This window comes from Nesoenas mayeri (assembly GCF_963082525.1).
Source record: "Nesoenas mayeri genome assembly, chromosome: 4".
Classification (NCBI taxonomy): Eukaryota; Metazoa; Chordata; class Aves; order Columbiformes; family Columbidae; genus Nesoenas; species Nesoenas mayeri.
Genome location: NC_137540.1, coordinates 3091449 through 3118264, shown reverse-complemented (window position 1 = coordinate 3118264; position 26816 = coordinate 3091449). Strand labels below are relative to the sequence as shown.

Below are 26816 nucleotides of genomic sequence, written 5' to 3'. Positions count from 1 at the left end.
CTAAATACTTATATTATGACACAGCGTCATTAAGACACACTATTTTATTTCATAGAGTGACTTTGCTTCATGAGACTAAGTCTATAACGTATGTTACACTTAGTAGTTCATAGCCTGGGTACCAGATAGATGAATGGGTAGATAGGGACAGTTAGAATGCAAGTTAGAGAGATATCAAAGATCATTTTCCATCAAAAGGGCATAGATCTGTTATATAGCTTTGGAAATGGATTTTAAATGAACCTATAAAAAGCGTAGTAAATATCTGCAGGAAACAAGAAAAATAATGTGTTTTCTTGAAAGTCCCTGTGAGGAGCACATTTCTTCAAGGTTCTTGGCCTCTCTCCCTCCAGCTGCTCCTGACTCGGATGACGTTGCTCTCTACGTGGGGATCGTCATAGCCGTGATCATGTGCCTGGCGATTTCCGTGGTCGTGGCCCTGTTTGTCTATCGCAAGAACCACCGTGACTTTGAGTCAGATATTATCGACTCCTCAGCGCTAAATGGGGGATTTCAGCCTGTTAACATCAAGGCTGCAAGGCAAGGTTAGTTGTCATTGACCATGTTGACCAATTCAGTTGTTGTTGACCATGTTGACCAATTCAGGGAGATGCTATAAGGTTCAGCTCAAATTTAAATCAAAGGCAAAGCCCTGACAGAAACAACAGAGGCAGGATTCATCACAGGAGTGATATTACAGCACAGTAATTCTATCACATCTTCCTCCCCTTTGTTTCACTAATAGTCTTTTTTACTGTGCCCTGTCTCCACAGGCATATATAGTAGTTTAAGAAGTACTGTACTTTCAGTGGACAATGTAGAAGAAGTAGTTGCAGTAGAACATCACTAAATAATGAGCGTTTTTATCATTGATGCATAACAGCTTGATTATTTCCACACTTTATTGGTGAGAAAAAAACACTCTAAAGGTAATGTTGACTTTTTCAAGACCCATATTTAGGCTGAAGAGTTCTTTTTACCCAGTACGGATGCCAGAAGAATAAATCAAAGCAAGAGTTAGGATGATAAGAGAGTTGTCATATAACAGATTAGTAGAAGTGTCATTATGTTTTCTGGATGTACTTTTAAATCGAATCTCCAGAAAGTGTGATGCAGGTACTAATGACCCACTGCAGGGAGTTGTTGGCATAATGACTTCATAGGTTTGTTCTGTCTATTTCAGGAATGCTGTCATGAGGCCAATTAGATAAATTGGTTAATGATTGTCACTTAGTATTTAAAGAGGGGATATTAGTTAATAAAACTAGATCTACTGAGTAAGGAAAACATCTTGCCCTGAAGCTAAGCATGTCATGCTTGAGATCTCAGTAGAGCCAGGAAGAGCAACCCCAGTGAAAAAGCAGAGAGGTACTGTAATTTTGTCTGACAATTAGATTCTGTAGCAGCTGGGGCAAGACAAGCCCTGGGAGTTTGCTGGAGAGATGTATGGAAGAGAAGATGGAGGTCGATCTTCAAGGACTTTGTATATGTTAATCTATGGTATGAAAGGGAAAATACTTAATGCAAACCCAAACTGTTACTCAGAAGGAAGTCATCAGAACAGAGAAGTAATGTGGTTCTTCCTTTTCATGTCCAATGCAGACCTCCTGGCAGTGCCACCAGACCTCACTTCTGCTGCAGCCATGTACAGGGGTCCTGTTTACGCCTTGCACGACGTCTCTGATAAAATCCCAATGACCAATTCTCCAATTCTGGACCCACTGCCCAACCTCAAGATCAAGGTTTATAACACCTCTGGTGCAGTCACCCCCCAGGACGACCTCTCGGACTTCTCCTCCAAGCTGTCCCCACAGATTACACAGTCTCTGCTGGAGAACGAGACCCTGAACATGAAGAACCAGAGTCTTGCTCGGCAAACAGACCCCTCGTGCACTGCATTTGGGACCTTCAACTCCTTAGGAGGTCACCTAGTGATTCCCAATTCAGGTAAGTGCCAGCCACGGTGGCTTAAAGACGCAATTGTTTTCTTGTTTTAAGTGGAGTTACCTTGCTTTTATGCAGGAAAAAGCAGGGTCACTCCTGGGACTCCAACTTTTCTTTCTTTAGAACAAACAGATGTGGGGTTTTTTTTCCCCCATTCAGGTCTACCAAGGTACTTCAAATAAGTCCTGGCCACCTTTTAAACAGAATATTGCAGGGCTCTCAGCCAATTTCTGAGACCTGCAAGGCTTCAGAGCTCTCCTGTGTGAAGTGTGACTCAGCATCACTGACCTTTCATGCAGCTCTAAGAAAGGGACTCCAAGCCAGAAAGCCTCAATCTTGTCATCACATAAAAAAGACCAATTAATTTAAAAACAAATCAGTTGTTCCACTTCCAGTTCATTGCAGACTGTGTGGTATTGAAGTAGGACAGCAGAATACTAATTTTTTTGAAGCCTTTTTTCCTGTACACGTTGCATATCCAAGGAAAATAAGGCCCAAGAGTGTCTCCTCTATACTTCTTTCCTCATTATATAAATTGTTGACTTCTTTAGCAACTAGGAAAGAGGAGCATCCGAGTGCCTTTTGATGTAATTGCAAAGTGCCACTCAGTCTTTCTCCCACAGTAGGAGACCAGACTGCTGGGCCCCCTCCAATCCACCCCAGCAGCCTTGGAGAGCTCAAATCTCACAAATGGACTTTTTTTTTAGGAGAGTCATACTGCTGTTTGGTCCCTAAATATTGACGTTCAGAGGAAGTTTAGCACCTAAATGTTCCCGTGGGTTTTGCATGCTGATCAAGAGCAACATAGACATCGGAAGTAGGGTAAAATCAAATGCATAAAATGCTGAATGCTGGCGATATGAAGGCTACACAGTGGTCAGGAGTCCCCCTGCCTGGTTTTTCTGGAGCTCTGACTCCAGGTAGGGCCACAGTGCACGTGAGACTGCAGCTCACAACTACCTAACACAGTAGCTCAAAGTTTCACAGCATTTCTTCTTTCCTCCTTCACATTGTGTGGGCAACCCTTTGGCCATTTTACAGCACAGTGCCCTGCCCAAGGAGATGGTGCCCACCCTTGTCTCTTGCTCCTTTGCTGGGTCTTTTCTTGTTTGTTTATGTTATGGAGAAAGCAAAATGCCTAGATGGCCCGGGATTGAGGTGGTTTGATCCTTCCAGGACACAGCCCCACATTGCCCAGGAAGCAGCCAAAAATGATGGATGAGTGGTAGCGCTCCTCTCTGAGCTACTGTGGAACAGGAGGCAAAGGCAGCTATTAAATTTAAGAGGCTGAGTGAAAGACAGTTACTTAAAGAAATCTAGTGCTGACTGCTGAGCAATGTTGAAAATTCATGGTATACAGCCCCGGATTTCACATTTCTCTAAGTAGCAGCTGAAGGTTAATACCCAGGTTTTTCATGCCATGGTGGCCCATGTCGCCAGCAAAATCTATTAGTCACATTTAATGAACATATATTAATATGAATTTGTAAAGAAAAAGAATGCTTATTTATTGCTGTCGTCCCTTCAAATGATTAAAATAATTGTAAAATATATTAATTTGTTTGCTGCTACTGTGTATGACTCCATGCTGCTTCTAGTCGTATATATATCCTCCTAGTAATATGATCAAAGCCCTTCATTTACATCATGCCTGCCCTCTTACAGTTGAGAACGTGCGGCAGTGAGGTTGTAGCAACTCTGTAAAGAAACAAGTGGCAGAAGGTGTTCATGAAAAATGCTTTCCTACCTAATACCTCCCTAGTACAGGGCTGAGCCCCTGTACACCAACACACGGGAAATCTCCAGCATAACCAAACCACGTACAATAAAGAGACAAGACCATGCAAGTTTTCCCTAAAGCCCCTCTTGCGCCTATGCATATATGTAAATAATGTACGTGTAGGTTTGTTATCGGCTATGTAGTAATACCTGTGTTAAAATCCTTGCTACTGATTCCCAGCTAATCCACATCTGCAGAGACAGCTGGCAGAATGAAATAGATGGGTTGTATGCCTTGTTTGTCATGTAATGACAGGACATTTCTGAAATGGCAGTAATGGAAGAACAGTGTTTTGTAAACTGAAAGAGGCAAGAAGCATGTTTGCCCACATATTTTTCAAGGTTAGATACCCGAATTTTGAGCCGCTTTAAAGGACTAGGCACATTCAAAATACCCTATTTTGTCTCCCCGGTAGCCTAATTAGAAGCTGGATGCATTAAAAGACAGGATGCCACTCGCAGAAGCCATCTTTCGGAAAACAACTAGTTCTTGTTGCTTGCTGGGACAGTGCTCCACTGCCTTCTTTTCCTGATTGTAATTAAGTAAGAATTGCCTAGGGAGAGATGTCCCATTACAGCTGCTGGAAATTTTAGTCAGAGTTGTTCATTTTTCCATCGTTTTACAAGGTAAGCAGCAGCATAACCATCTGTCTGCTCTTTAAATAAAGTGAAAGTGAGGGAAAAAAGTCTTCTCCACTCCTGTATTGCAGTGCTGATGCACCAGAGGATGAAGAGCAGACCAGCCAACTGCTGGAAACACCAGGGTTGCAGTAAATAATTTCTTCTCAGGAGTTGCTGAGGTCATGTAGAGTCTACTGGTGAGGTTGGGTGAAAATTGGCATTGCAGGGTTCATCTTTTGCCTCTCCTGTCACTCGTTGTCACAGGCTCACTTCCTTCTTTTTCCTTTATCTTATCTTTTGTGTCTCTTCTGTTCTGCAGGAGTAAGCTTGCTGATCCCAGCCGGGGCCGTTCCACAAGGGAGAGTCTATGAAATGTATGTGACAGTTCACAGGAAGGAGAACATGAGGTAAAAGACTGCTTTTATTGGCTTGTGCATTAACAGAGGGGGAAACTGTAGTAACTAAAGACCTGTGGTAATACATTTATGCAAAACCAGCTGTGTTGAAGGGTGTGGAGGAGCAAAGTGACAAACTATCTCAGCAGAGGGACAGGTGTGTGAGCACCTGCTCAGAAAATCTCCTCTCCTATTATAAAGAAGGTGAATTTTTGTTTTACCCTTCATGGGCTTGGTTAGTTTATGCAGTGAAGAGGATGGAGCCAAAGCTTTTGGTGTCCTTCACCCTTCCTTGCTCCCAGGTAATAGTAAGCAAGGAGTTGTCCCACTTAGTCCCAGTCACAGCACGCCAAGGATCACCCTGAGCCAATTTTGGGATGACCCCTGTTGTTCTCGCCTGTTATCTGCATGTGTGGCAAATTCATATTCTAGATCTTAATGTCTAATGAGTGATCTGGCAGCCTTGGCATTAAAAAAGAGTTTCTGAAAAGGCCAAGATGCCACTTGAAGCAGTTTAGGAAAACCTAATGAAGAGAAAGGCGAGATCTTAGTCTGCAGAAGGACTCAAGCACAAAGGCTGAATGGCAAATGTGAATCTAAGCAACCATTATATGGTACTTTGCCTCTCTCCCCTCATAGCTAGACACGTTTTTTGGCTCAGCCCCTTAATGGGTTTTCTTATGTGCTAAGCCACAGCTGTTTATACACTATGTGATATTGATCACTATTCTTTAGTTTGGTGGTCTTTCACCCATGCTAAAATAATCTGCTTAAAGAAAAAATAAGGAAGCCCTCCACCCCCCCCATTTTTCATGCATTATTCATTGCCTGCTCTCTGAAATAGCTAATTGCAGCTACAGAAAAAGTCTCTGTTCATATGTAGTATTGATTGTATTCCTGCTACTTTTGGCTATGTTTTAAAGACACTTACAAACAGCATTGCAAAAGAACTCTTTCCTGCAGAAAGAAAAATGATAAAATCAGAGGGCATCCCCTGTTACTCAGCTTGTCTCCACATCTCTCTTTTTAAAAATATCTATTTTTTTATTATTATTATTTTTTTTTTAAACATACCTATTAGGAGCTATATGTGCAATTATTTTCTTTTCAGAGAGTTATGGAAGGAATCCCTGCCTCCTTATTCATGCAGCTGTGGACAACCTATGTCACATGCTGGTCTGATTTATGCTCTTCAAGGGTCACAAAGCCTCCTCTGTGTGCTTTGAGAGAGCTGTTACTCCGCAGGTCACACAGGGGATAGATGGATGGGTTAACCTGTGTTGGGAAAAGCATGCTTGGATCTGTGTTGTGCCAAAGAGTGCTGAAGTACTCACAGAAGTGAAGGGAAAGGTGTGAATCCTCATTTGCAATGAAGACTTTGAGTGGTGATTTCTTTCCCTAGTAGAGGAGAGCAGAGAGCAGGCTGCCTTGGCCATGGGGCAACCGGGCTTATCCCGTCGTGGTGGTGGTTGCAACCTGTGCCTTTTAAACCCATCCACAGATGATGACTCCATCACTGCCCTGGGCAGCCTGTTCCAATGCCTGACAACCCTTTCTGTGAAGGATTTTTCTTCCTAATATCCAATCTAAACCCACCCTGACACAACTTGAGGCCATTTCTTCTTGTCCCATCACTTGCTACTTGGGAGAAGAGACCAACACCCTCCATGCTACAACCTCCTCTTGTCTAAATCACTTGGAAATGAATAGTCACCATCAAGGGCTTAATAAGAGGACTATATTGTCCTCCTGTGTTACCTGTTCCTTTCCCCCAGTTGCTCAGGAGCAGAAGAGAGTGGGTTCTCCCCAGTGCCCAGCTGTAGTGGTGTCCTGATTCAGGACTATGTGTTACCAGCCACTTCACTTGCTGTAGCAGAGCTACAGCTCGGTTAAAGCCTCTTTTTCTGACTGCATAGGCCGCAGATGTTGCGGATTGGAGTCATATGGGTAGCACAAGTTAGTGTGCAGCACAGTCATTTTATAAACCTGCTGTTGCACTCTTACAGCACTCCAGCAGAGAGTGACAGTCCGCAGCAAGGACTATCTGCAGACATTCACTTTTGTGGCCAAGTGGTAACTGGAGTGTGTTCAATAAACCCTGTGAGATCCTATATTTGTTTTCATGAGCACTGTGTAAATGTGTATGGGTTGAGAAGTCCTGTCATGTGTTGATGTAGTTTGGAAAGGGGCATATATATGAAGCTACAAAATGAGTGTTATAATCAGAAATGAAGGCAGGCTCTTTTTCGTGGTATATAACCACCACAGAGGCGAGAATGTGGTCCCCATAGCACTACCCTAAATAGAACCAGTACAGTAACAGAGAAGGGTACCATCACAGCTCACATATCTCCAGCAACTTAAGATTTAGCTCACACTTTGTTTGTAGAAATATAGAATGACTTGTGAACAGTCAAGCTGAAACAGGAAATCTGTTACCCCTGCAAATTCCCTTTTTCATTCCTTTGTTTTCCTAAGACATTTCCCCAGTTAGTCTCTGAAACCTGTAGTATAGACATTTGAGAGGCTTCGTAACCCAGTAATATCACTCTTTGTGTTGCTTGCAGATTGGTTAGGAGAGCTTTCTGAGACACTCTATTCCATTTCATATCCATCAAAGCATCTGAGAGCACGAGGGTCACCCTAAAAACATTGTCCTGCTGTGATGAATTGGGGTTCTGATGGCTTGCAATAAACGCCACTTGGAGGCAGTTGTTTTCTCTAAGTGTGTTAGCGTGCTAGTGGCACGGTGGGTTTTCTCTTTTCCTAGACTAATACTCCAGTAGAGTGCTTTTCCTGCTCCTGCCACCTAATCCTCATCCTGCCTGTCATTTGGGGCAGAATAGATGGCAAGAGCTACTAGGTTCTGATCCCTGGCTGGCGTGTTGACCTCATAGAAAGGTCTATGTGCTTTATGTAGTGGTTACAGTGGGGAAAAAGATATCTATGTATATGTGTGTGCTCTTGTATATGTGTGTATACGTATATACATTTAACTGAAAAAATGACAAGCCTATGAGAATATTTCGCAGCTATCAGACAGGTTTCTGTCTTGAAGCTCATTGGCTTTTTCAGTGGTGGTCAGATGCTCTTTCCCTTAGTCTGGGGAAGTACCACCAACTTTGAGATCTGCAAGAAGATCCCTTCTTGAGTTGTGGTTTCACCTATAAAATAAACACATTGCTTTGACCAGTAACGGGCAAGAGCCTGTTCCCATGAGCATTTGAGAAAGCCTAAGTCTTGCATGGCTAAGGATTAAATAGTATGAGTATAAACCTCCAACCTTCAGGATTTTCTTCACTGCCTTGGGTTAAAAACCAAATTTAGCTGTGAGCTGAATTAGTGGAGCTAATTCCTTTGGAACATCTGGCACTGGTCAGTGCTAGACAGGGTCTGGGCCTTGATGGACCACTGGTTTGATCTTGTATGGCAGCTCCCGTGTTCCCACGTGAACTCCTGCCGAGCTTGCACAGTTTTAGGTGGAACTACTCTTGCATATGCTGATCAGAGGCAAGAACTGCACTAAATATGGCACAGTGAAGGACACTCCTGTATAATCCATCACACAGGAGATGATGCAAATGAGAATGGATGTTGCCATGCCCACAAAATGTGACAGCCTGAAGAGCAGAGCAAGCAGCATTCCTGAAGATCTCGATGGAAGACACACATAAATTGTGTAACTTCCAAATTAGCGACCTTAAAAGAGAGAAGGGTTGAGTCAGCCTTGTAGGGATTTGGATCAGTGGCTTTATAGTGTATATATAGACTTCCTATTAAAATAATGCAGCTGATCAATGAGTTTGATCCAAGGAGCAATGTTGACTTTTTCACTAGTAAATGCTAAGCTCAGTGATGTGAAATAAAATAAATCAAAGTCTTCTGCATCTCATTTCTCCGCCTTCCTTCTATTTCTCAGTTGCATAAACAAATTTACTTTACAGATCTGGAAGACAATTTCATGAAGTGCCAATCACTGTAATTGAAAAATTCAAAATAAAAAAGACCAGAACATAAGCCAAAGGGGAAGAAGAGTTTTCAGATCATTTTCCTTCTAAAGATAGACTGGAAGAAGAGTCAGGGTCAGCGAAGAATTATAAGTTCAAAACTTAATAAGAAGCACATATTAAAAATAAAGCCACAGCAATAAAAAGAGAAATAAATGTCTTTTCTCTGACTGCTGGCTAATCTGTGTGGAAGGGTTGCCATCTGTTGCTATGAGTTGGCCATTCCTCTCTCCCTGCTCCGTCCTGTTCTTCCTGAGCTGCTGTGATTGCCGGTAACATCTCCGCATGGTGCCAGGGAGCGCAAAGTAGGCCTAGTAAGGAGCAAAGATTTCTCTAGTTGTGTTCACATCTGCTATCTGATAGCTATCTTAATTAACATGGTCTGGCTTATTACAGGGAGACAGTTTCGAATGAGTAATCCCAATAAAAACACAAATTTGATTGTGAAGGGACCAGATATGGTGAATAAAAGTTTGTTTTCTTTCAAATAAAAGTTGACTGTTGTTGATAAGTGAGGCAGGATGGGACAATACCTGACCCACAGTTTGGAAAATGTCTGCTCATAGATTTTTCTGGTTTAGAGGAGATAACTCCCTCTCTCTACATACTCCCCTGCATCTGTATCTGTGCTGGATCTCCTGCAATCTGTGACACAGAAATTGCAATACTTGATCACAACGAGTGCTCGTCTAGGCAAGGATCCTGGCTTTGCTGCATCACCTGCTCCAGGAGAAGGAAGAAAATTACTTGTAATGAATGACTACACAATAACTTGTCTTCAGGAGAATTTGTTGTTTACTAATTCCATCAATTAGTGTTGAGTTTATGCCTTGAAGCAGAAAGATTAATATCTCTGTACAATATATCTTGTCTACCGCATCTGTTTCTGTTCTCATTATCTATAGTAAGGCATAATCCTTTTGTTTTAAAATGGAAATTAGAAACAGCGAGAAATAAGAAAAGATCTGTCAAGACACTTTTGTTCCTTTTTTTCTGTCGGATGTCACAGGGTACCTCTCTGCTGTATGTGTCACTACGTGGTTCAGCCTCATTCCTCCAGGTTTTAGGCGTTTATTTCCAAGATCTCGCTGCGGTCCCTAAACACCCTGCTACCTACAGTCACATTAGAGCTGGATAGGAAAGGGAATATCAGCTCAGCGTACTCTGACATGCCCTGTCCCATACAGCCCCAGAAAACAGATTTGCTTTTTGCCTCTGTGGCTCATTGCAAGTTGACACCTACTGTGTGGCAGTAAGCTCACCTGAGATATTTTTTTCATTTTTATTGCTTTTCTTTGTTACTAAATAACTATGTTTGGAACTTATTTTGCTCCAGAAGAGTGAGCTGACATACAATTACTAGGATTTTATTTTCTGCACATATTTTTACCATCTCTGGATCAGTTGCATTATTTTCTGGCTTTCCCTATTACTTGCAGTAATTTCTTATTTTTTGTTATCTGTAAGTTTAATGATTGTGTTGCTATTTACATTGCCTTCCACACTGTGATTAGAAATCCTGACCTCACAGTAGTCAGAGAGAAATCCAGTGTTGACTTCAACAGACCTGGGATTTTGCCTATTCAGTGATACTGATCCCTGTTCCACACCACTCAAGAACTTCTCTGCAACTCATTATATCTCAGTTTTTAAAGGCTTATCTGCGTGGGATGGATGGTGTAGAGTAGCTGGGATGGGCACTGTTTAATAACTTTGGGGTACCAAGCTCAGACGTGTGCCTGGTTGGCAACTGGGGACTGCAAAGTCAACCACCCTCACAACTGGCCCATTTTTCTGCTCTTCACCCATCAGTCTGTCCTGTATCACAAATTATATCAATGATGCCTCATCCACTTGGCAATAAATCTCATAGCTTTGATGATGAAGATGCTGTTTACCCACTTGGGAGGAAAAATACTAAGCCTTGCTATTTTTTGCATGTCTTTTGTATGCTTGTATCCGCTTCCCATCTCACTCGCTGACTGTGCAGTCTGGAGCATCTCCCGACTTTGTGTTCTGTATCACCCTTTATACTTTTGTTAATTGGCTATAAAATATTGCAGCACAGAATCATATCCTTCATCAGAGTCCTAACATTTAACAGCTAACAAAATTTTGTCACGGAGCAGTGACTAAACTTCATTTTATTTTGAGTCAACTTTAGGCTGTATGATTTATCAATACTATATTATTTTAATGACCTCTTGCCTTTTTTAACTGCATGCATAAGTGCTCAGATTCTTGTTGATTTTAACTCATTTTTCACCTAAAATATACCGTATGTTTTTGTTTTTGTTTTTTTAATGGAAAACATTATATATTCCCTCCACTCTTTTCTTGCACAATCTTTTTAAGAGAAGGTTTTTGTTTTTTAAAATTTTTACATATGCGAATGTGCCTTTTTGCCCTTTTCAACTCATTTATCTTTTTGTCCCCTTGCCAGGCCACCTGTAGAAGACAACCAAACCCTGCTGACCCCCGTGGTGAGTTGTGGTCCACCGGGAGCCCTGCTGACCCGGCCTGTCATTTTAACCATGCACCACTGCGCAGAACCCAACACGGACGACTGGCAGATCCAGCTGAAGCACCAGGCTGCCCAGGGACCATGGGAGGTGAGGATCCTGAGCTCCAGCCTGTGTCCTGACAGCATGCAGGGCTCTCTGCGTGTCCTTCAGCTGCCTTTCCGAACCAGGATTATCTATATTTCAGATTTTCCATGTGAGAAACATGGCTGTTGCGGGCACTCTTTGACACCAAGTGTCTAAGCTGCCTGGTGCCCATGCGTAGATGCTGTATTGGGAGAGTTTTAGTGCCTCCTAGTTCTGGCCGTTTTCCATGAAACATAGCTTTTCCTCGCAGGATTTTGGCACTTGAGCTTTTGGTGGTGGCAGGATGTTGTGCTGAAGTCATGGGGAGAGAAGGAAAATGCAAAATGGCAAAAAAAAAAAGGCTAAAATTAAGGTCTGACTCAATTATAGAAATAGGAAAATATTTTCAGGTAATAGTTTTCACTGCTCTGGTTTATAGTCTATTTTCAAAAAAGTGAAAATAACGCTGCAAGTGATCTCCTGCTTCAGCATCAAGACATTTGCCAGCTTAATAAAATGTATAGGTCTTATCTTTCTTTTCTTTTTCCATCCTAAGAAGAAGGTGGAGCATCACTTGGGTTCAGTTCATGCAGCCAGGATCCAGCCCTGTGAACTTGGGGGAGCTACACGAGCATTTTTGGGCCGTGCAGGACTGGTGGGAGCCTGGGGTGGTTCCTTGCTCATAGTACAGCAGGAGCATGTCCCCGGGCAGGGAGGCAGAAGGATCTTCCACTGTAACTAGAGCATAAAGTGATGCTTTTGGCAAGGTCGGGCTGTCCTGGCATAGCCCTCCTCTCCAGCTCCTGGGTACCTGCTGCCATCAGTGTGGTCTCACATAATTAATTTGGCAAGGGCATTTTCTCCTACCAGTAGGTTTAATGAAGGCAGGGTGGCTTTTGAAGGCAGTTGGGCTGACAGCAGTGAGAGCACCGCATCCGGCATTGTCTTCGAAAGGTCCTGCCCGTGGCACTGGTTCTTCATCATGCTGGGAGGGAGTGTGCAGTGAACACGGGTCTGTCTCGCCAACTAATCTGCACCCCACCAGCCTGTTTCTTGGCACCACACATACGTTCCTTATTTGTGTCTGTGTGTTATGGCACTTCTTCATTTTCTCTCCCGTTGTCCTCCTGCCCTTGACAGAGCAGTTGCTTCACCAGCCGTGCACACACTGCTGCCGGTGCCCACCAGGTCCTTGGCCATCACACAGCGATCTCCTTCCTCCACTCAATTCTGGACCATCTCCTTCAAGCTGAGCCTGCCATGTGCATGCACACACATACATGCACACTCCTGCAGCATCGCTCAGGGCCGGCGCCAGTTGCCGGAGTGACTGTAGAGGTGCAAAAATGATGCCAAAATTCAGTTGAGCCCACACTGCTCAGCTGCCAGATGTGTGAGTTATGCTGCAGACCTGCAGGCAGTGGGGGGTGAAACAGATGAGTTGTGCTGAGCATCATGTGGCTTTGCAAGAGGCAGCCATCATCCACTCCTGCCTTTTTGTTTCTGCTCTCTTTCAAAACCATTCAAAGCACCTTGTGTTGTGTGCAGGATGCTACACACAGAGTTGAATGGAGAAATTAGCAGGGGAGCTGTTTTCCTTCACACACAGGGTGAGCAGGTTGTTTGTGTTGAGCCTGTAGGTGTTTTTTCTTCACCCTGCAGTCTAGTCACGGAGGATTATTCCAATGAAGCAGCAGGAAATATTTCATGTAGATGTGGCCTTTGGCTATTGCAGGGGTTACTTCCCTTCCTTGTTTTTTTGTAACTCCTTATTGTCATGCTTAGGAAGTGAAGGGCTGTTATTTTTTCAACATGCTTATGACCACTGATGTTTAGTTGTGGTCACCAAATTATTAGTCTGCAATACCTTTTTCAATAAAGTATTGGTGCTATTTTTATTATTTGCCTAACTCTACCCAGGCCTTTAAAAGTTGCTGCAGGACCCAGAGCGAAGAGTTAAAAGTCCTAGGAGAGGGAGGACAGGAAGATATTTCTACCACCATCATCACCACCAACACCCCAGAGAAATCATCACTTCCCTGGAAACAGGAATTTGAAATCTTGATTAATCTAAGATGCAAAGAGCAAGGACTTTTTGCATCATGCAGGCTTGAAAGGGGTATTTCTGTCTCAAGGGAGAACAACTTGGAGGGGTCAGAAGCTCTAACTTGGCCTCTTTCTGCCTTAGGACGTGGTGGTGGTCGGGGAGGAAAACTTCACCACTCCATGCTACATCCAGCTGGACTCGGAGGCCTGCCATATCCTGACAGAAACCCTCAGCACATATGCCTTGGTGGGACAGTCCATCACCAAAGCAGCAGCCAAACGTCTCAAACTGGCCATCTTTGGACCGCTGTCCTGCTCTTCGCTGGAGTACAGCATCCGCGTCTACTGCCTCGACGACACGCAGGATGCCCTTAAGGTGCTTGTTGCTCTCTTGCTCTCTATCCCTCTCCAGCTCTCATAGGACTGTGGTCATAGCAGTGACTATAGACCCTCAGCTGTGTGTGTATTTGTTTCCTTGGTTATTTTTCTGATTAGAAGAAGAGCTTGACAGCAAGCCACTGGTTTGCAGTTTAACCCCACACACTATAAGTGGTTCTTTGCATAGGGGTGTCACACTATTTTCCACCCACCAGTCTTTTTTTTCTTTTGTTTACCTGTATCATATCGTGAATCCTAAGATTTTTACATTATTAAAAGGCCATAAGGTGCACAGAGCTTCATTCATTATTCATGTATTTTTAATGCTAAGTGCCAGCTCCCCGGAGATGGGGAAACATATAAATGCCTCTTTGTAAATAGTTGATAATGACAAAAGAAGCTTCTGGGCTGTTAATCACTGCCTGCTTTCATACTGCTTTATTACGCCTCTTCATGTGCAGTTTTTCGTGTTGGGAATTTGCAACTAAAATAAATCAAAGCTGTTGCTTTCTCTAACTATATAATCTTACTCTCACTGTGTAATCCTGGCATGCACACAAACACACACTCACTACATACAGATGAACAGATAGATAACCGTACTTCCTATTTCTCTTTATAAATGTGTGTATTTATACAGATGTTATCTATAATAGATGCAGTCATGAAATATGTAGCCCCAACTGTACATGTAAGAATGGAGGTTATTAAAAAGTGTGGGTTTATTTTTTTTCCTTTAATTGTAGCCAGTGCAACTTCCCAAATGCCTCTTTGTAGCGAGATGAGTTCAAAGCCTGACTCTAAGCAGCGTCATCCTGCTGCTGTATATGCTTTTGTTTCCTAAGCTCCACATGGGAACTATTGGGATTCAAACCCACAGACACTGGCTGGGAAATGTTTGTGTTTTTCAAAGCAGGGACTTCCATCATTCTATATAAGAAAGGCAGTAAAGTGTAAGAGTGCAAGCAGGCATATCGTGACTGCACCGTGGCTTTGTATGTATGGGGTTTCTGTCAATGTGTTGGTGTTACCAGGATTTTAGAAACAATTCTTTTCCCTGGTCTGATTTCCCTTTTGTTTGTTCCTCTTTAAATAAATAAATAAATAAAGTGGAAAGAATGTTTTGCAGCAATCAAGCTTCAAAAGTCCTGATGTTTTTATGCCTGTGCTGCGGTAATACAATTTTCTACAGGTTCGTCAAGGCCTGAGGTAATAATAAGCGAGCTGGAAGGCCCTTGGACAGGCACCTAATGCAGTCAGAGCTGGGGGAATCCAATTAGGTGTTACTCAGGAGCTGTTGGTTTGTTTCTAATAGACTGCAGGGAGCATTGTGAGATAAAGTTAATCTGATTCGGTGTGATAGCAGAGGGTTCAGGAGAGGCGCTGAGCAACATGGAGGGACCATCTTGCACCTGAGAAGCTGCAGCCAGTGTTTGGGAGGGGAGCAGGACAGTCCCTGGGTTTCTGCTGCAGGCAGACCCTAAAGTGAGCTTGTAATTTGGGGAGGAAAGGTGAGCAGGGTCAGGCAGACACCATCCCACTCATACCTATTGCTTTATTACAGCAAAGTACATGCATTCTAATATTCTTCTTTTCGGCACATCTACCCCAAGACTGGAAGGCCACCCAAGGGGCTCAAGGGCCAGCTAACTGGTGGTTTACAGGAGGACAAGGACACATACTTGCTGGCCACAAACTCTTATGCATGTGTCAATTGCATTTGTGTGAGACAAGACGTGCAGATGGGGCCGGACCAGCGAGTGTGGAGCTGACAGTGATTTGGAGAGGGAGGGAAGGTTGTAGGCAGCAAGCGAGGCACCAGCTGCAATATCTCGGTGTCTTGGGGCTGGCTGCTCCGGGCAAGGCACAGCAAAGGGAAGGAAGAGCAGCATGAGATACTCCCACATTGGAATGTCTGAGGTTTGGAAGAACCTTGTAAGGACTTGTCATCAATAAGAGCTTGGTTATTGTGGGAAAGGCTTGGCAGGGTTCCTGGGAGCTCTGCACTGATGACACACACAGCATCCTCTGCCCCATGGTGTCCCAAGCTGCATGGATGGGATGCTCACAAAAGAGCTTTTTGGGGAAGAGCAAGGGTAGCTGTGAGCTCAAGCACTGGCCTCCTTTTTAAAAGCTGATTTTTGCACTTTGAGGGGGATGCCTAAACTGTTAGAAAAATACAGTAACTATAAAGAAATCCAGCTGTTTCGTTTTCATCTATTTATTCACATATGGCTTTGAGATGGAGGTATGTGAGCTGTGTGTGGCAGGGGGCGGGGGGACAGGTGCTGAGCAGCCAGATGTGCAGAAACAGCTGCCTCCCACCCTGGGAGCAAGGGAATTATTTCAGGCTGTAGCAGAGTAGCGTCCCCCAACCCACCTTGTGCTGTACAGAAACTGTCCTCAGTTATTTCATGCATACTTTCCCCTCTAATGAAGAAAGGCAATAGCTTAGACTGAAAGCTGTTGCTTGCTTGTGCCCTGTTAATAAGGAAGCCTTTTCCAAATACAGGTTGTGGTGTCATGGTGGTGCTGCTGATGGAACCATGTCTTACACAGCTCCCTCTCCTAGGAAGAGCATAAGGGTGTAAGTCCCAGCTCACAGAAGAGGTGATGGGGAGGGTGGCCAAAGTCACCTCAGCATGGGGCAAGCAACGTGCAGCTCAGATGTCGGCTCAGGGGGGCATAGGGGTGCCAGAGAGAGGGATAAGCACTGCTGGAAATAAGATACCTTAAGATTACAGCCAGTCTGCAGATTTGAAGGGCTATGCAAATTGTGTTTCCGAATTAATTCTAATTAATTAACTGAGTGGCACGGGAGAAGCACAAGCTGCTCAGTGTCCTTCAGTTGGAGCATGTAGAGGGGTTACCGAAAGTGGGATATTGAAACTAGACGTGCAGATCTGGTGGGTGGGACAGTGCAGCATCACACTATGATGTTTTTGTCCACAGTAGTGCAGGTCCTGGAGCTGGTGCTGCTGGGGCGGGGGTAGGAGCAGCCATTCAGGCCCCACATCCCCTGTGTCTTAGAGGCGGCGTCTGCAATTAATCCACGCAGTGCCATGAGTTGTCTTCTTCCAGGGAGGTGATTTGAACGTAATGAAGATCTATAGTAATCAGATAATTACTATTGATTGCTCTTTAGACATCTTGACGAGGTAATTAGGAGGCACTGGAAAAAAGCTGGAACTGATTCATTGGCATAACCTTAATCTAAAAGGTTTCTTGATTTTGTTTCTTTTCCTCTAATGGCTGATAAACTAACATCATTTTAGCCTCAGTATCTGCTAGGCGTGGGGCTCACCAGGGACAGTGGCTTTTCTTGTATGTTAACTAGGTCCTGAACTGGATCAAGAACAGCTTGTGTTGTGCTTAGATGAAACAGAGGCTCCTCTACTTGGCCTGAAGTAGCATCCTGGTTTTATGTGCCCATGTACTCCTTGAGTGTGCTCGCTCTGTGCATGATTTGCTTGGGCTACTTTAGACCAGATGCTTAGTTGGCTCTTTTAGTTAAATATGACTGAGTTTGGCTGTGGTGGTTTCTAATGGGGCTCATGTAGGTGCCTTTGTACTTACTTATTCCATGTGGACCACAGTTAGACTGTTTGTAGGCAATGATCCACTGTGGTCTCAATAGTTATACGTGTATATTTATTTTTAACTGTAGAAAATGCCAAGACTCTTGGCTTACTAACTTTTTATTAGAAGATCAATATTTCAGTAACCCTGAATGTATGTATTCATAGCTACCAAATCCTCCATCACAATGTCTGGCTCTTGTTTTGATACCATGCTGCATGACAGTCTCAGTAGACATCTGCTCCTTCCTGTACTGCTCTGTCATGGAGCTATTTGCTGGGAGGCTGCAAGCTGAAGGACCAATAGTATGCACAGGTCCCATATCAGCAGGACCTACGCAAATAAGAGCTTCCAAAAGCAAAATAGTAAAGCTACTATTAGGTGTCCAGTTTGGTGAACAACAGAGAAGATTGATGTATTTCAGTATTCAAACAGTGTCTTTTTGCAAAGTCTTTGCATTCAATATAATTGCATGCAATTAAGCTTTCTGCTTATAGGATGTGTTAGATAACACTGTGACTCCCAAAGGAGATACGACTGTCTGCAACCCTGCTGGGCTGCTGCTGTATGATGGGGGCAACGAGCTTATACTCAGATCCACAAGTCCAATTCCAGTTCACAATTCTGTATAGTACCTCTGCATTTTCTTTCTCTGTATTATACAAGTTACAGCATCTACAGCAGTCAGTCTTGAGGACTCAGAAGACCAATGTGCTGTCTTGATGAAACCTGACCGCTTTCTTCTTGTTCTCACTATCCCGCAGGAGGTCCTCCAGCTGGAGCGGCAGATGGGTGGGCAGCTTTTGGAGGAACCCAAAGCTTTACATTTTAAGGGAAGCACCCATAACCTCCGCCTGTCCATTCATGACATCGCCCACTCTCTCTGGAAGAGCAAACTGTTGGCTAAATACCAGGTGAGCAGCACAAACCATTCACCTTGGATCCGAGCAGTGAGGTTTAACACAGAGGTGTTTAAAAAACATCCAGTGCCAGGCTGCAGTGCCATGGACTTTTTTTCCCAGGACCATGTTCAGTGACAGCAGCACAGAGCTCACAGTCTCTGGTCAGCATCCACACCCTGGTCCTGCATCCCTCCCTCACTATGCTATTTTTTTTTCTCTTGCAGGAGATTCCCTTTTACCACATCTGGAGTGGATGTCAGAGGAACCTACACTGCACCTTCACACTGGAAAGATTCAGCCTGAATACCCTGGAGCTGGTGTGCAAACTCTGCGTGCGGCAGGTCGAAGGAGAAGGTCAGATCTTCCAGCTCAACTGCTCTGTCTCAGAGGTAAATGACATCGGTTCATATCTCTAGCTGACTGCAGAACTACAGGAGGGCTGAGGAGGTATATCCTTTCCCACTGCTACCTGCTTAGTGCTTCCTATTCTCCTCCTGACTCCTGGGATGGACAAAAGGGATGGATTAAGTTGTTGCTTTATATCTTCTGCTGCCTTTTCCCTTAGTTTCTCCCATCTAGAAGGGAGCATCCCCGCTTCAAGGGAGGGTGAAGGGCAGCTGTTGTCTCCCTGCGAGTGCCACCTTTTTGTGTCTATGTGGAGGAGCTCTTTGCCTACAAGTTCCTAATGCATCTTTCAAAGCACTGCGTGGTCCTGTTTCCTGGAAGTCCACAAGGCCAAACATTTCCCTGGAGAGGGTGGAAAGAGAAGAGGAAAATGTCATCCCGATATGTTTGCATGAGCCACTTCACTCATTCCATGTAATAACTGCTGTACAAGAGGGAATATCAGATGTTCTAGTTGCAACAGAGTTTTCTCCTCAGATTTTGCTACTGCTACAAATCCTGACTATTACCTTTGACATTTTTTCTTTTGATGGTTGACATTTTCCAGTAGAAAAATGATCATAAGTTTCAGAATATCTTTGCTGATGCTACACAGCACCTAAAGAATTTTCACTCCTTGGGGCAGTCAAGCTTAGGGCTTAGACCAAATGACATGTTTAGGTGTAAAGCGGCATTGACTTCAGTGAATGTGCTGGTGGCTTTTGTGCCTGGTACATTCAGCAGCTGTGAAGAGCAGTCTCTCAGGCAGCAATCACTGCTGGGGAAGGGGAAGGGCTGGGAAACCACAGGCAGAAGTTACTTGTGCTGTAAAGCCCTGATGGTTTGCACCATTACCCATAACATCTGCTTGGTTATCGGGTGTAAAGTTACATATTCAGCTGGGGACTACACAGCATTAAAGACAGATGGTAAAACAAGTATCATAAACAATTATTGTAATAAGTGCTGCATTGAGGTAATCTCTAATTTAACCTCATAGAGAAGAGAAAGAATTGAGAGTAACTTTAATGAAATGCAAGTATACACTATAATCATCTTCAGCTGCTTCTGTGTAATAGGGCCTGGTAATGGATTCAGAGAGAACAGGATAATATTCTTGTCTTGTGTTGTGATCCCATCCATCAGGGATGAATAGAAAGAGGGAATAATACCACTGTTATCAAGGTTGTCTGCTGTAAAATTGCTCCTCCTAGTTGACATGTTCCTGAGCCCAAATGAGGGGCAGGAGGACCTTGGACTGCTAAGAGCTGGCACACAGGGTTGTGCCAACTTTGTTACTCAAAATACCATCAAACTTAAACTCTTCATTGCTGGATCTGCCCCTCTGCCTCCGTCACCCTGTGGTAAAAATACAGTAAGAGAGTTTCCTGCATCCTCCCTTTATGGGCTTTCTTTTTTGTCCCCTGTAAAGGACACACATTCTGTGATTCTGTGATGTAAAACTTCTGCAGATTAAACTGCCTTATTCTGGATTTATACAGTGTCTTCCACTGGGACTTCAAAAAACACAAATGCAGTGAGTGCCAAAACATGCACATTTGTGAGGCAAGAGGAAGAGTGCGATAAAGGTCTCCCACTGTTCGTTTTTGAAGCCCTCTTTTTATCTCCTGCTGTCGGTTGTCACCCAAAAGAGCCCCAGAGCACGGCCATGGATCCTTCTGCAGCAGCCCTGGGGGGGGTGTCTGTCTGCAATGCAAAAAAAAAATTAAGGTGTGGATAAAAGAGGGGAGGCAAAAGAGGTTTAATTTGGAGAGTACAGGTACTGTCAGAGGGATATCAGTGGTATGAGCCTGGTGCTGGCTCCATTTGACATGGGGGGCTTGAGGGCGCTGTGGGGAAGGGGGTCCTGCTGGCCAAGTTGGGAAAGCCCAGTTCTGCCCTAATAGTACCAATTTGCTCTAACACGTGTCTAAGTGCTTAATCTTTCATTATTTCAGTACGTGATTAATTAAGCTGGGCTCGATTTTGTCCAGCCTTAGTAGTCTTCACCCTCAAAAAAAACCCAAACTCTGCTGTCTACTTGGAGTTTATAAATATTTGTCTTTTTCAGCTTGATTAGCAGAGAGCTACTCCTCTCTAACACAAATAAAAGCGCTGATTCTCAGAGGGCAGACATCTACAATTGTCCCTGCACTCAGTAACAAAACTGCTGGTTTTGTTTGTTTGGGGTTTTGTCAGTGTTGGTTGTTTGTTTAATTTATTATTTGTTTGCTTTTCTTCCTTTCCAACCTCAGGAACCTACTGGCATCGATTACCCTCCCATGGACTCCGCAGACACCGTCACCACCATAGTAGGGCCCAGCGCTTTCAGCATTCCCCTCCCCATCAGGCAAAAGCTTTGCAGCAGCCTGGACGCCCCCCAGACCAGGGGCCACGACTGGAGGATGCTGGCCCACAAACTCAAACTGGACAGGTGAGTGGTGCTGCCTACGCATCCTTGGCTGTGCAAAAGGGTCCTGGGGAAGATGAGTGACAGCAGATATCATATAACTTCAGGTAGCCTTCATATAGCTTCAAAAAAATGAGTGTCCTTTTGTCTTGTTGCAGGTACCTAAATTATTTTGCTACGAAATCAAGTCCCACTGGGGTGATCCTGGATCTCTGGGAAGCCCAGAATTTCCCTGACGGCAACCTGAGCATGCTGGCAGCGGTTCTTGAAGAAATGGGAAGACATGAAACTGTTGTTTCTTTGGCAGCAGAAGGAAATTACTGATGCAGCCTTGGCGTGAACAGGAAGGACAGACACAGGGAGCGGTAATGCCCTGTTATTACAAACGAGAATTGAAATGAAAACCCAGACCAATGAGTTACACAAGAGACATTTCAGAGAAGAAAGCAAGCAAGCAAACAAAAAAAAAAGTATCCAGCCCTGACCTTCACATGTGCTCTCCTTGTACATTACCACAGGATCTAAAAGAAATCCTGCAAAGTTGTACCTTGAAAATATAAATCAACCTAATGTTCCTCTCGGCTTGGCTGTACACTGCTTGGTACAGGATTTTACAGTTTCCTAGGAAACGCTTTTTATTGCTATCCAGATATATGGATAAACTTTCTTAACAATCCCAGTTTCTATGGATGTTGTTTACATCAAATTCTGGACAGGGGTAAGGAGACTGTCCATGGCTCTTTATATTTTTTCTTTAAAGCCATTCTAGACAAGGGTATGGACAGCTGGTTGTGGCTATTTCAGCTTATTGGTTTCTGGTGAATTCAGATTTTGGCTACAATTCCTCACACTGATTGTCTCACAATGATGCTCCTGTCATAGTTCTGTTTCCTAGACCTACATGTGAAAAGACAAAAAAGAAAGAAAAAAAAGAAAAAGAAAGAAAAAAAAAAAAAGAAAATCAGAGTTTAAGAGGTGTGCATCTGGAAAGCAGGTACTCTGGGTGCTAAGCAGGAACACACGTAACATCCCCTTCCTTCCCCGAGGCGGTCCCGTGGAACCTGTGTAAACAGCTCTAGGACAGTGGGGAATGTAAGACTTGGAGTTAATTTTCAATTCACAGTGTGACAACACCCTTCCCACCCATTTGCGATATGAGTGTTTAGGGGAGGTAAAAAAGAGAAACCCAGAAAAAAAATAAAAAAGAGAAGTTGCTATGATAATTATTTACTAATTAGTATCTAGTGCAAGGATTATAATTATAATTATTATTATTATTACCATTATTACTTTATTTCTATTTTTGTCAGCAGCAGAATGAATTATTCCCATTTTTATGGAACCTGTTGTCCCCTTCCTGAAGGTCTTCTAAGACATGTCGCCCTCTATGCTGTTTGTTCTTCCCTTCTCCAGCCATCACACTCTTCCTCCAAAGTCTTCTGCTAGCCCACAAGGGTTGCTCAGCTCATGTTAGCTTTGCTGTGCTTCGTGCCCAATGCAAAGGTCTTAGAAACTGGTGATGCTTTGCTGATGTCACTGATCTGCATCCGCAAAGGATCCAACCCAGCACCCCTTCCTGGGATGGTCTGCACCACCTTGGTGCCTCCAGGTTGCTCCAAGCAGCAATGGTATCCCGGAGTGGCTGCGAACGAGTGACAGCCTCCGAGTCCAAACTCATGTAGCCCACGGGTTTGGGAAGCATGTGGAGGCACTGATGTTGAACACCTGAATTGTGTATCCAAGGTGCGTCACCATATATCTTGCTTTGCTTTGCAGCTCCCATTAGCTTCCCATGGAGCTGCAGGTACTTTCTTACCGAGCCTGCCTCCTCCTGTAATGTTTGTAGTGGTCAGGGCTGCTGGGGATCATCTGCTGGGTCATTTCTGGGTGAGATGCATTCAGTGGACCTCTGCTGCTCTTCCCAAGTGTGTTGCAACCAGGGAAGCCTCTGCTGCATGGACCAGGGCAGGGTACAGACTGGTGAAGCTAAAATCCCAGCTCCCTCCATCGCTGCCGCCCAGTCCTCACTGCCTGACCGGGGCGACATTTGTCCCTCTTGGCTGCTGCAAACAGGTGAATTTGGGAACTTGGCAAAAGGAGCGAACGCTTGCTTTTTTGGTTGTCCACGCAAACCCATTTCAGCCTCTGCTCAGTGAAAAGTCCGACTCTTTGACACAAGTCAGCACATAGGGTTGCAGTAGTTTTACTGCCAGGCCTATCTGACCTCTACATCTGGTACAAAAAAACCCCTTTTTTCTCCTGCCCGTCCACTCCAGGTTTCCAGCCAGGCCCTGGTTATTGCTGTTGTGCACACAAATGCCCCCACCCACACTCATATTCCTGCTCCATGCGTTTCCTTGTTGGCTTGTTTTCTTTTGTCTTATTGTTTTTGTTTTTCCCCAAGGCTCTCCAGATTGCACCTTTAAAGGTAACTTTGAAAATGTCATTGGTCAAAATGAAAGGAAAATTTCATCTGACCTTTTTCCCATTTGACATTTCCATAGGCTTGGGAGCTTTTGTTTTAAGTTTTCAGCTCCCTGACACCAGCAGGGTTTTAATTGACTGCTGGTCAGTGATCACCAAGCACTCCCTTCCTTGTAAGAGGTAACTTGGCAGTTTGCAAACCAACATTTCAAGCAAAACAGGAGACTAGAGGACATACATTTTAACTTTCAACATCTGTCTGCATTTTGCCTACAAAAGCCCCACTTTCTCCGAATGCTGAGGTGCCAAGGGCATTCTTTCCATAACCAACCATCTTCTTTTTCACTTTGGAGGTCTAATGCAGCCCATTGCAATGCTAATGGAAATCTTGCTTTCAACTTCAGGAGGCTTCAACTGGGGCTTCTAGCACTGCCCTTCTCTGTACATTGTTTTATTCACCTTGGAGCTCTGAAATGGCTCTTAAAAGATAGGTCTCAGCTATTTTCCTTCCTGTGCCATGTTCAAGTGTAGGCAGCTGTATTTAGTTTGTGCTGCTTCACCCTTCCCACGCATACTTCTCGCTGACTCCTCTTCCAAAGTGGGTGCAGAAGCTGAACTGTCCTTCAGCCCCTTTTCCCCCTGGGCTCAGTGTTTGTTAGCTGATACCAGGACTCACTGGTACTCCCAGCTCCAGGCTTTTGCAGGTGGGCAGCCTGTATACCCTTCTCACAGGGGCTTTGCTAGAAATTTTCTCATACTTGTCTCTATCACTATGAGTCGATGCTCATTTTTCCACCTCTGTGACCTACTCCCCAATGCCTGCTCCAAGAAAAACAGATGAGCAACTTTCTTCAAATATTCTGGGGCGTTTTCCATCTACAACATCCTGATAAATGGGAGTTATGGACAGGAAAAGGCACACTCTGGTTAAGAGGAGCAGCCACAGAAGTAGATGACCTTCAAGAACATCACTAGGGCAGCAGCATTGCCGTCCCTAGGGGGCAGAGCTGCTCCTCTTTCATCCCAACTGCTCAAAAACCTTCTCTCTCAGTGCAATCACAGGCTGGATGGTTTCTCCACTCCATCCCCTTTTGCAGGGTCCCACTATGGTTCCGTGCAAGCTGCCCCAGCCCTGCAGGGCAGGGAGAAGGTACTGGGGACAGTGACAGGGAGGTTTCCTTTACAGAGCCACACTCGTCCCAGCAGCTTCATGTGCGTGCATTGCCGCTGCTGCTTGTGCAGCTCCCACCTCACTTGACACTCCTCCTGCTTTAATTTTGCTCAGTTTTTTTCTTCTTTCCAGGGGTACTGAATTTGCAGGACATTTGCCTGGGGAAATGGCTCTGGTGATGGGCACCCCTCAGCATCCCCATCCTGCCGCCCCGAGGAGGGAGGGTGGGAAGCAAGGGCGGCCAGAACCGCTGAGGTTATTATTTTTGGTGGCAGAAAAAGCAGCAGCAGCTCGGCCTGGACTGTGTGGACACAGTGCCATCTCGTGGGGTTGAGCCCCAGCTCCAACACACCGCCGCTGCATCCCGCAGCATCACTCAGCCAAAAGCTTTCCCCATGGGGCAGCTCTTGAAAATGGCAAACAAGTCTGGCAGACAACTGACTCTTAAGAGTTATTGTAAGATTTTGTGTCAGGTAAGCACATCTACTTTAAAAACAAAAACAACAACAAAAAAAGCTGCAGGCTTCTTATCCTCCAGTTATTACTACTTTTTTAAATACTTATCCTTTTAGTTGTCCACCTTCAGCTACGTGCTGTAGCAGTTTTACTGCTCTTCACACCATCTCTTCATTACATGTTGATTGCTAGTGCTATAAATAATATATATATTATATAAATATATATAAAATATCTAGTGACTTCAAGGAAAATCTTTAATTTTCACACTATGGGAGGCAGTCCTTTTCACCTGATTTTTTTTCTTCAGTCCCTCTTGTGTTGTGTCCTTGTAAAGGTGGCCGTCATTGTATAGGGTAGCTTTGGGTTTGGTTTATTTTTCCTACTTTTCTGATCACTCGCTGAACAGTGCTGTTTAACTGAATTTCAGAACTTTTGAGGCAATGAGCATCTCTTGAGTCAAGATTTGCTTCCATGGGAAACTGAGACTTTTTTTGTATCGCTGGCAGAAATGCAGACACTTTTTAGACATGTTGGAGTCTGGGATGCCTGCAGAGCAAAATGTGTCTGTTCCCTGGGTTTCGTGACATTTCTGTTGCTTACATATAGAATAAATGGATTTACATGCTGTAAGCCCATCACTGTGGACAGTGTCCTAATGTCTTGTACTGCTACCTACAACAGCTTCTTTTTATTCTCCTTTTCTTCTTGTTTGGGGGTATATGGGGAAGGGAGGGGGGTGCCCTTAGACCATTGTAAGCTCTGGCCAAGTAGTTACCTCAGCTTTGAGGTTAATTTTAAGCAAGAGGATACTGTTGAGGTCGGTTGTGTTTGGGGGGTTTTTGTTTGATTGGTTTGGGATTTTTTTGTCTTTGTTTTTTTTTTTGTTGGTTGGTTGGTTTGTTTCGTTTTGCTTTTTTCTTAATCTTGTGTCCAGGGCACTTTGTAAACTATCTTACCGAGTGTTCAGAAGTCTTTACAGGTATTACTTTGGCTCTCATCAGGCCACAAAGTAACTAATTGTTTGCAGGCTGGCTTTCTTAATATCGGGTGGTGTAAAGATGCAAGTGGTTTGTGAATGAAAAACCAAACCTTTGGCCCTTCTCCTGCAAGGACTCCAATGAGGTATTGACTTTCACTCACCACCACAATCCATTCCTAGCTCGTGTGTGAAACCTCGAGTTCATAAAATGAGCTGCACTGCAGATTTGTTAATGCTGAAGCGTGTATCTTGGACATCCTTTGAAGTGGGAATTTAACAGAAATGCAAAGTGTGTATGTGTATATATATATATATATATATATATATATACACATACAGACAGACAGGAGAAAATAAGGACATCTACTGCTGGAGACTTTTAGCTCCAATGTTAGTTCTGGACACCCTCTTATGACCAACTTTTGCTTGGGAAGGTGAAGGTCAAAATTCAGTGCTGTATCACCACTGCAAGGTCAAATAGGCAGCATGTGAAGAGCAAGGAACTAGAGTTGGACTTGAACCAAAGCCACAGAAATGAGTCCTTCAAGTTTGGTAGTTCAAGCTCCTTGCTTAAAATAGGAGCATTTAGTTTATTTACTTACTTGTCCTTTAAACTTGGCACCTGCTCCCTGAAATCTGAAAATCCCTTTATCTGAAAGTCCTGTGATAAGCTCTGCCTGTACAAAAACACAATGATAATCCAGAATTCCCACAAACCTCCATCACTGAATAGATACTTCACTTTTTTTT

At 44.0% G+C, this 26816-nt stretch overlaps 1 protein-coding gene across 2 annotated transcripts in view; it reads left to right on the top strand.

Annotated features, from left to right (window-relative positions):
- The window catches only part of UNC5C (unc-5 netrin receptor C), a gene marked incomplete at both ends in the record, with an annotated part of 220438 nt that extends 199081 nt beyond the window's left edge, over positions 1-21357 (top strand). For both annotated transcript variants that reach the window (XM_080344469.1, XM_080344468.1), the window contains 9 exons: positions 354-545; positions 1603-1947; positions 4664-4751; positions 11190-11358; positions 13523-13756; positions 18102-18251; positions 18464-18628; positions 20879-21057; positions 21192-21357. In XM_080344469.1, the coding sequence (XP_080200595.1) occupies positions 354-545; positions 1603-1947; positions 4664-4751; positions 11190-11358; positions 13523-13756; positions 18102-18251; positions 18464-18628; positions 20879-21057; positions 21192-21357 (1688 nt within the window). The remainder of the gene's footprint in view (positions 1-353; positions 546-1602; positions 1948-4663; positions 4752-11189; positions 11359-13522; positions 13757-18101; positions 18252-18463; positions 18629-20878; positions 21058-21191) is intronic.
- Between the last annotated feature and the right edge of the window lie 5459 nt (positions 21358-26816).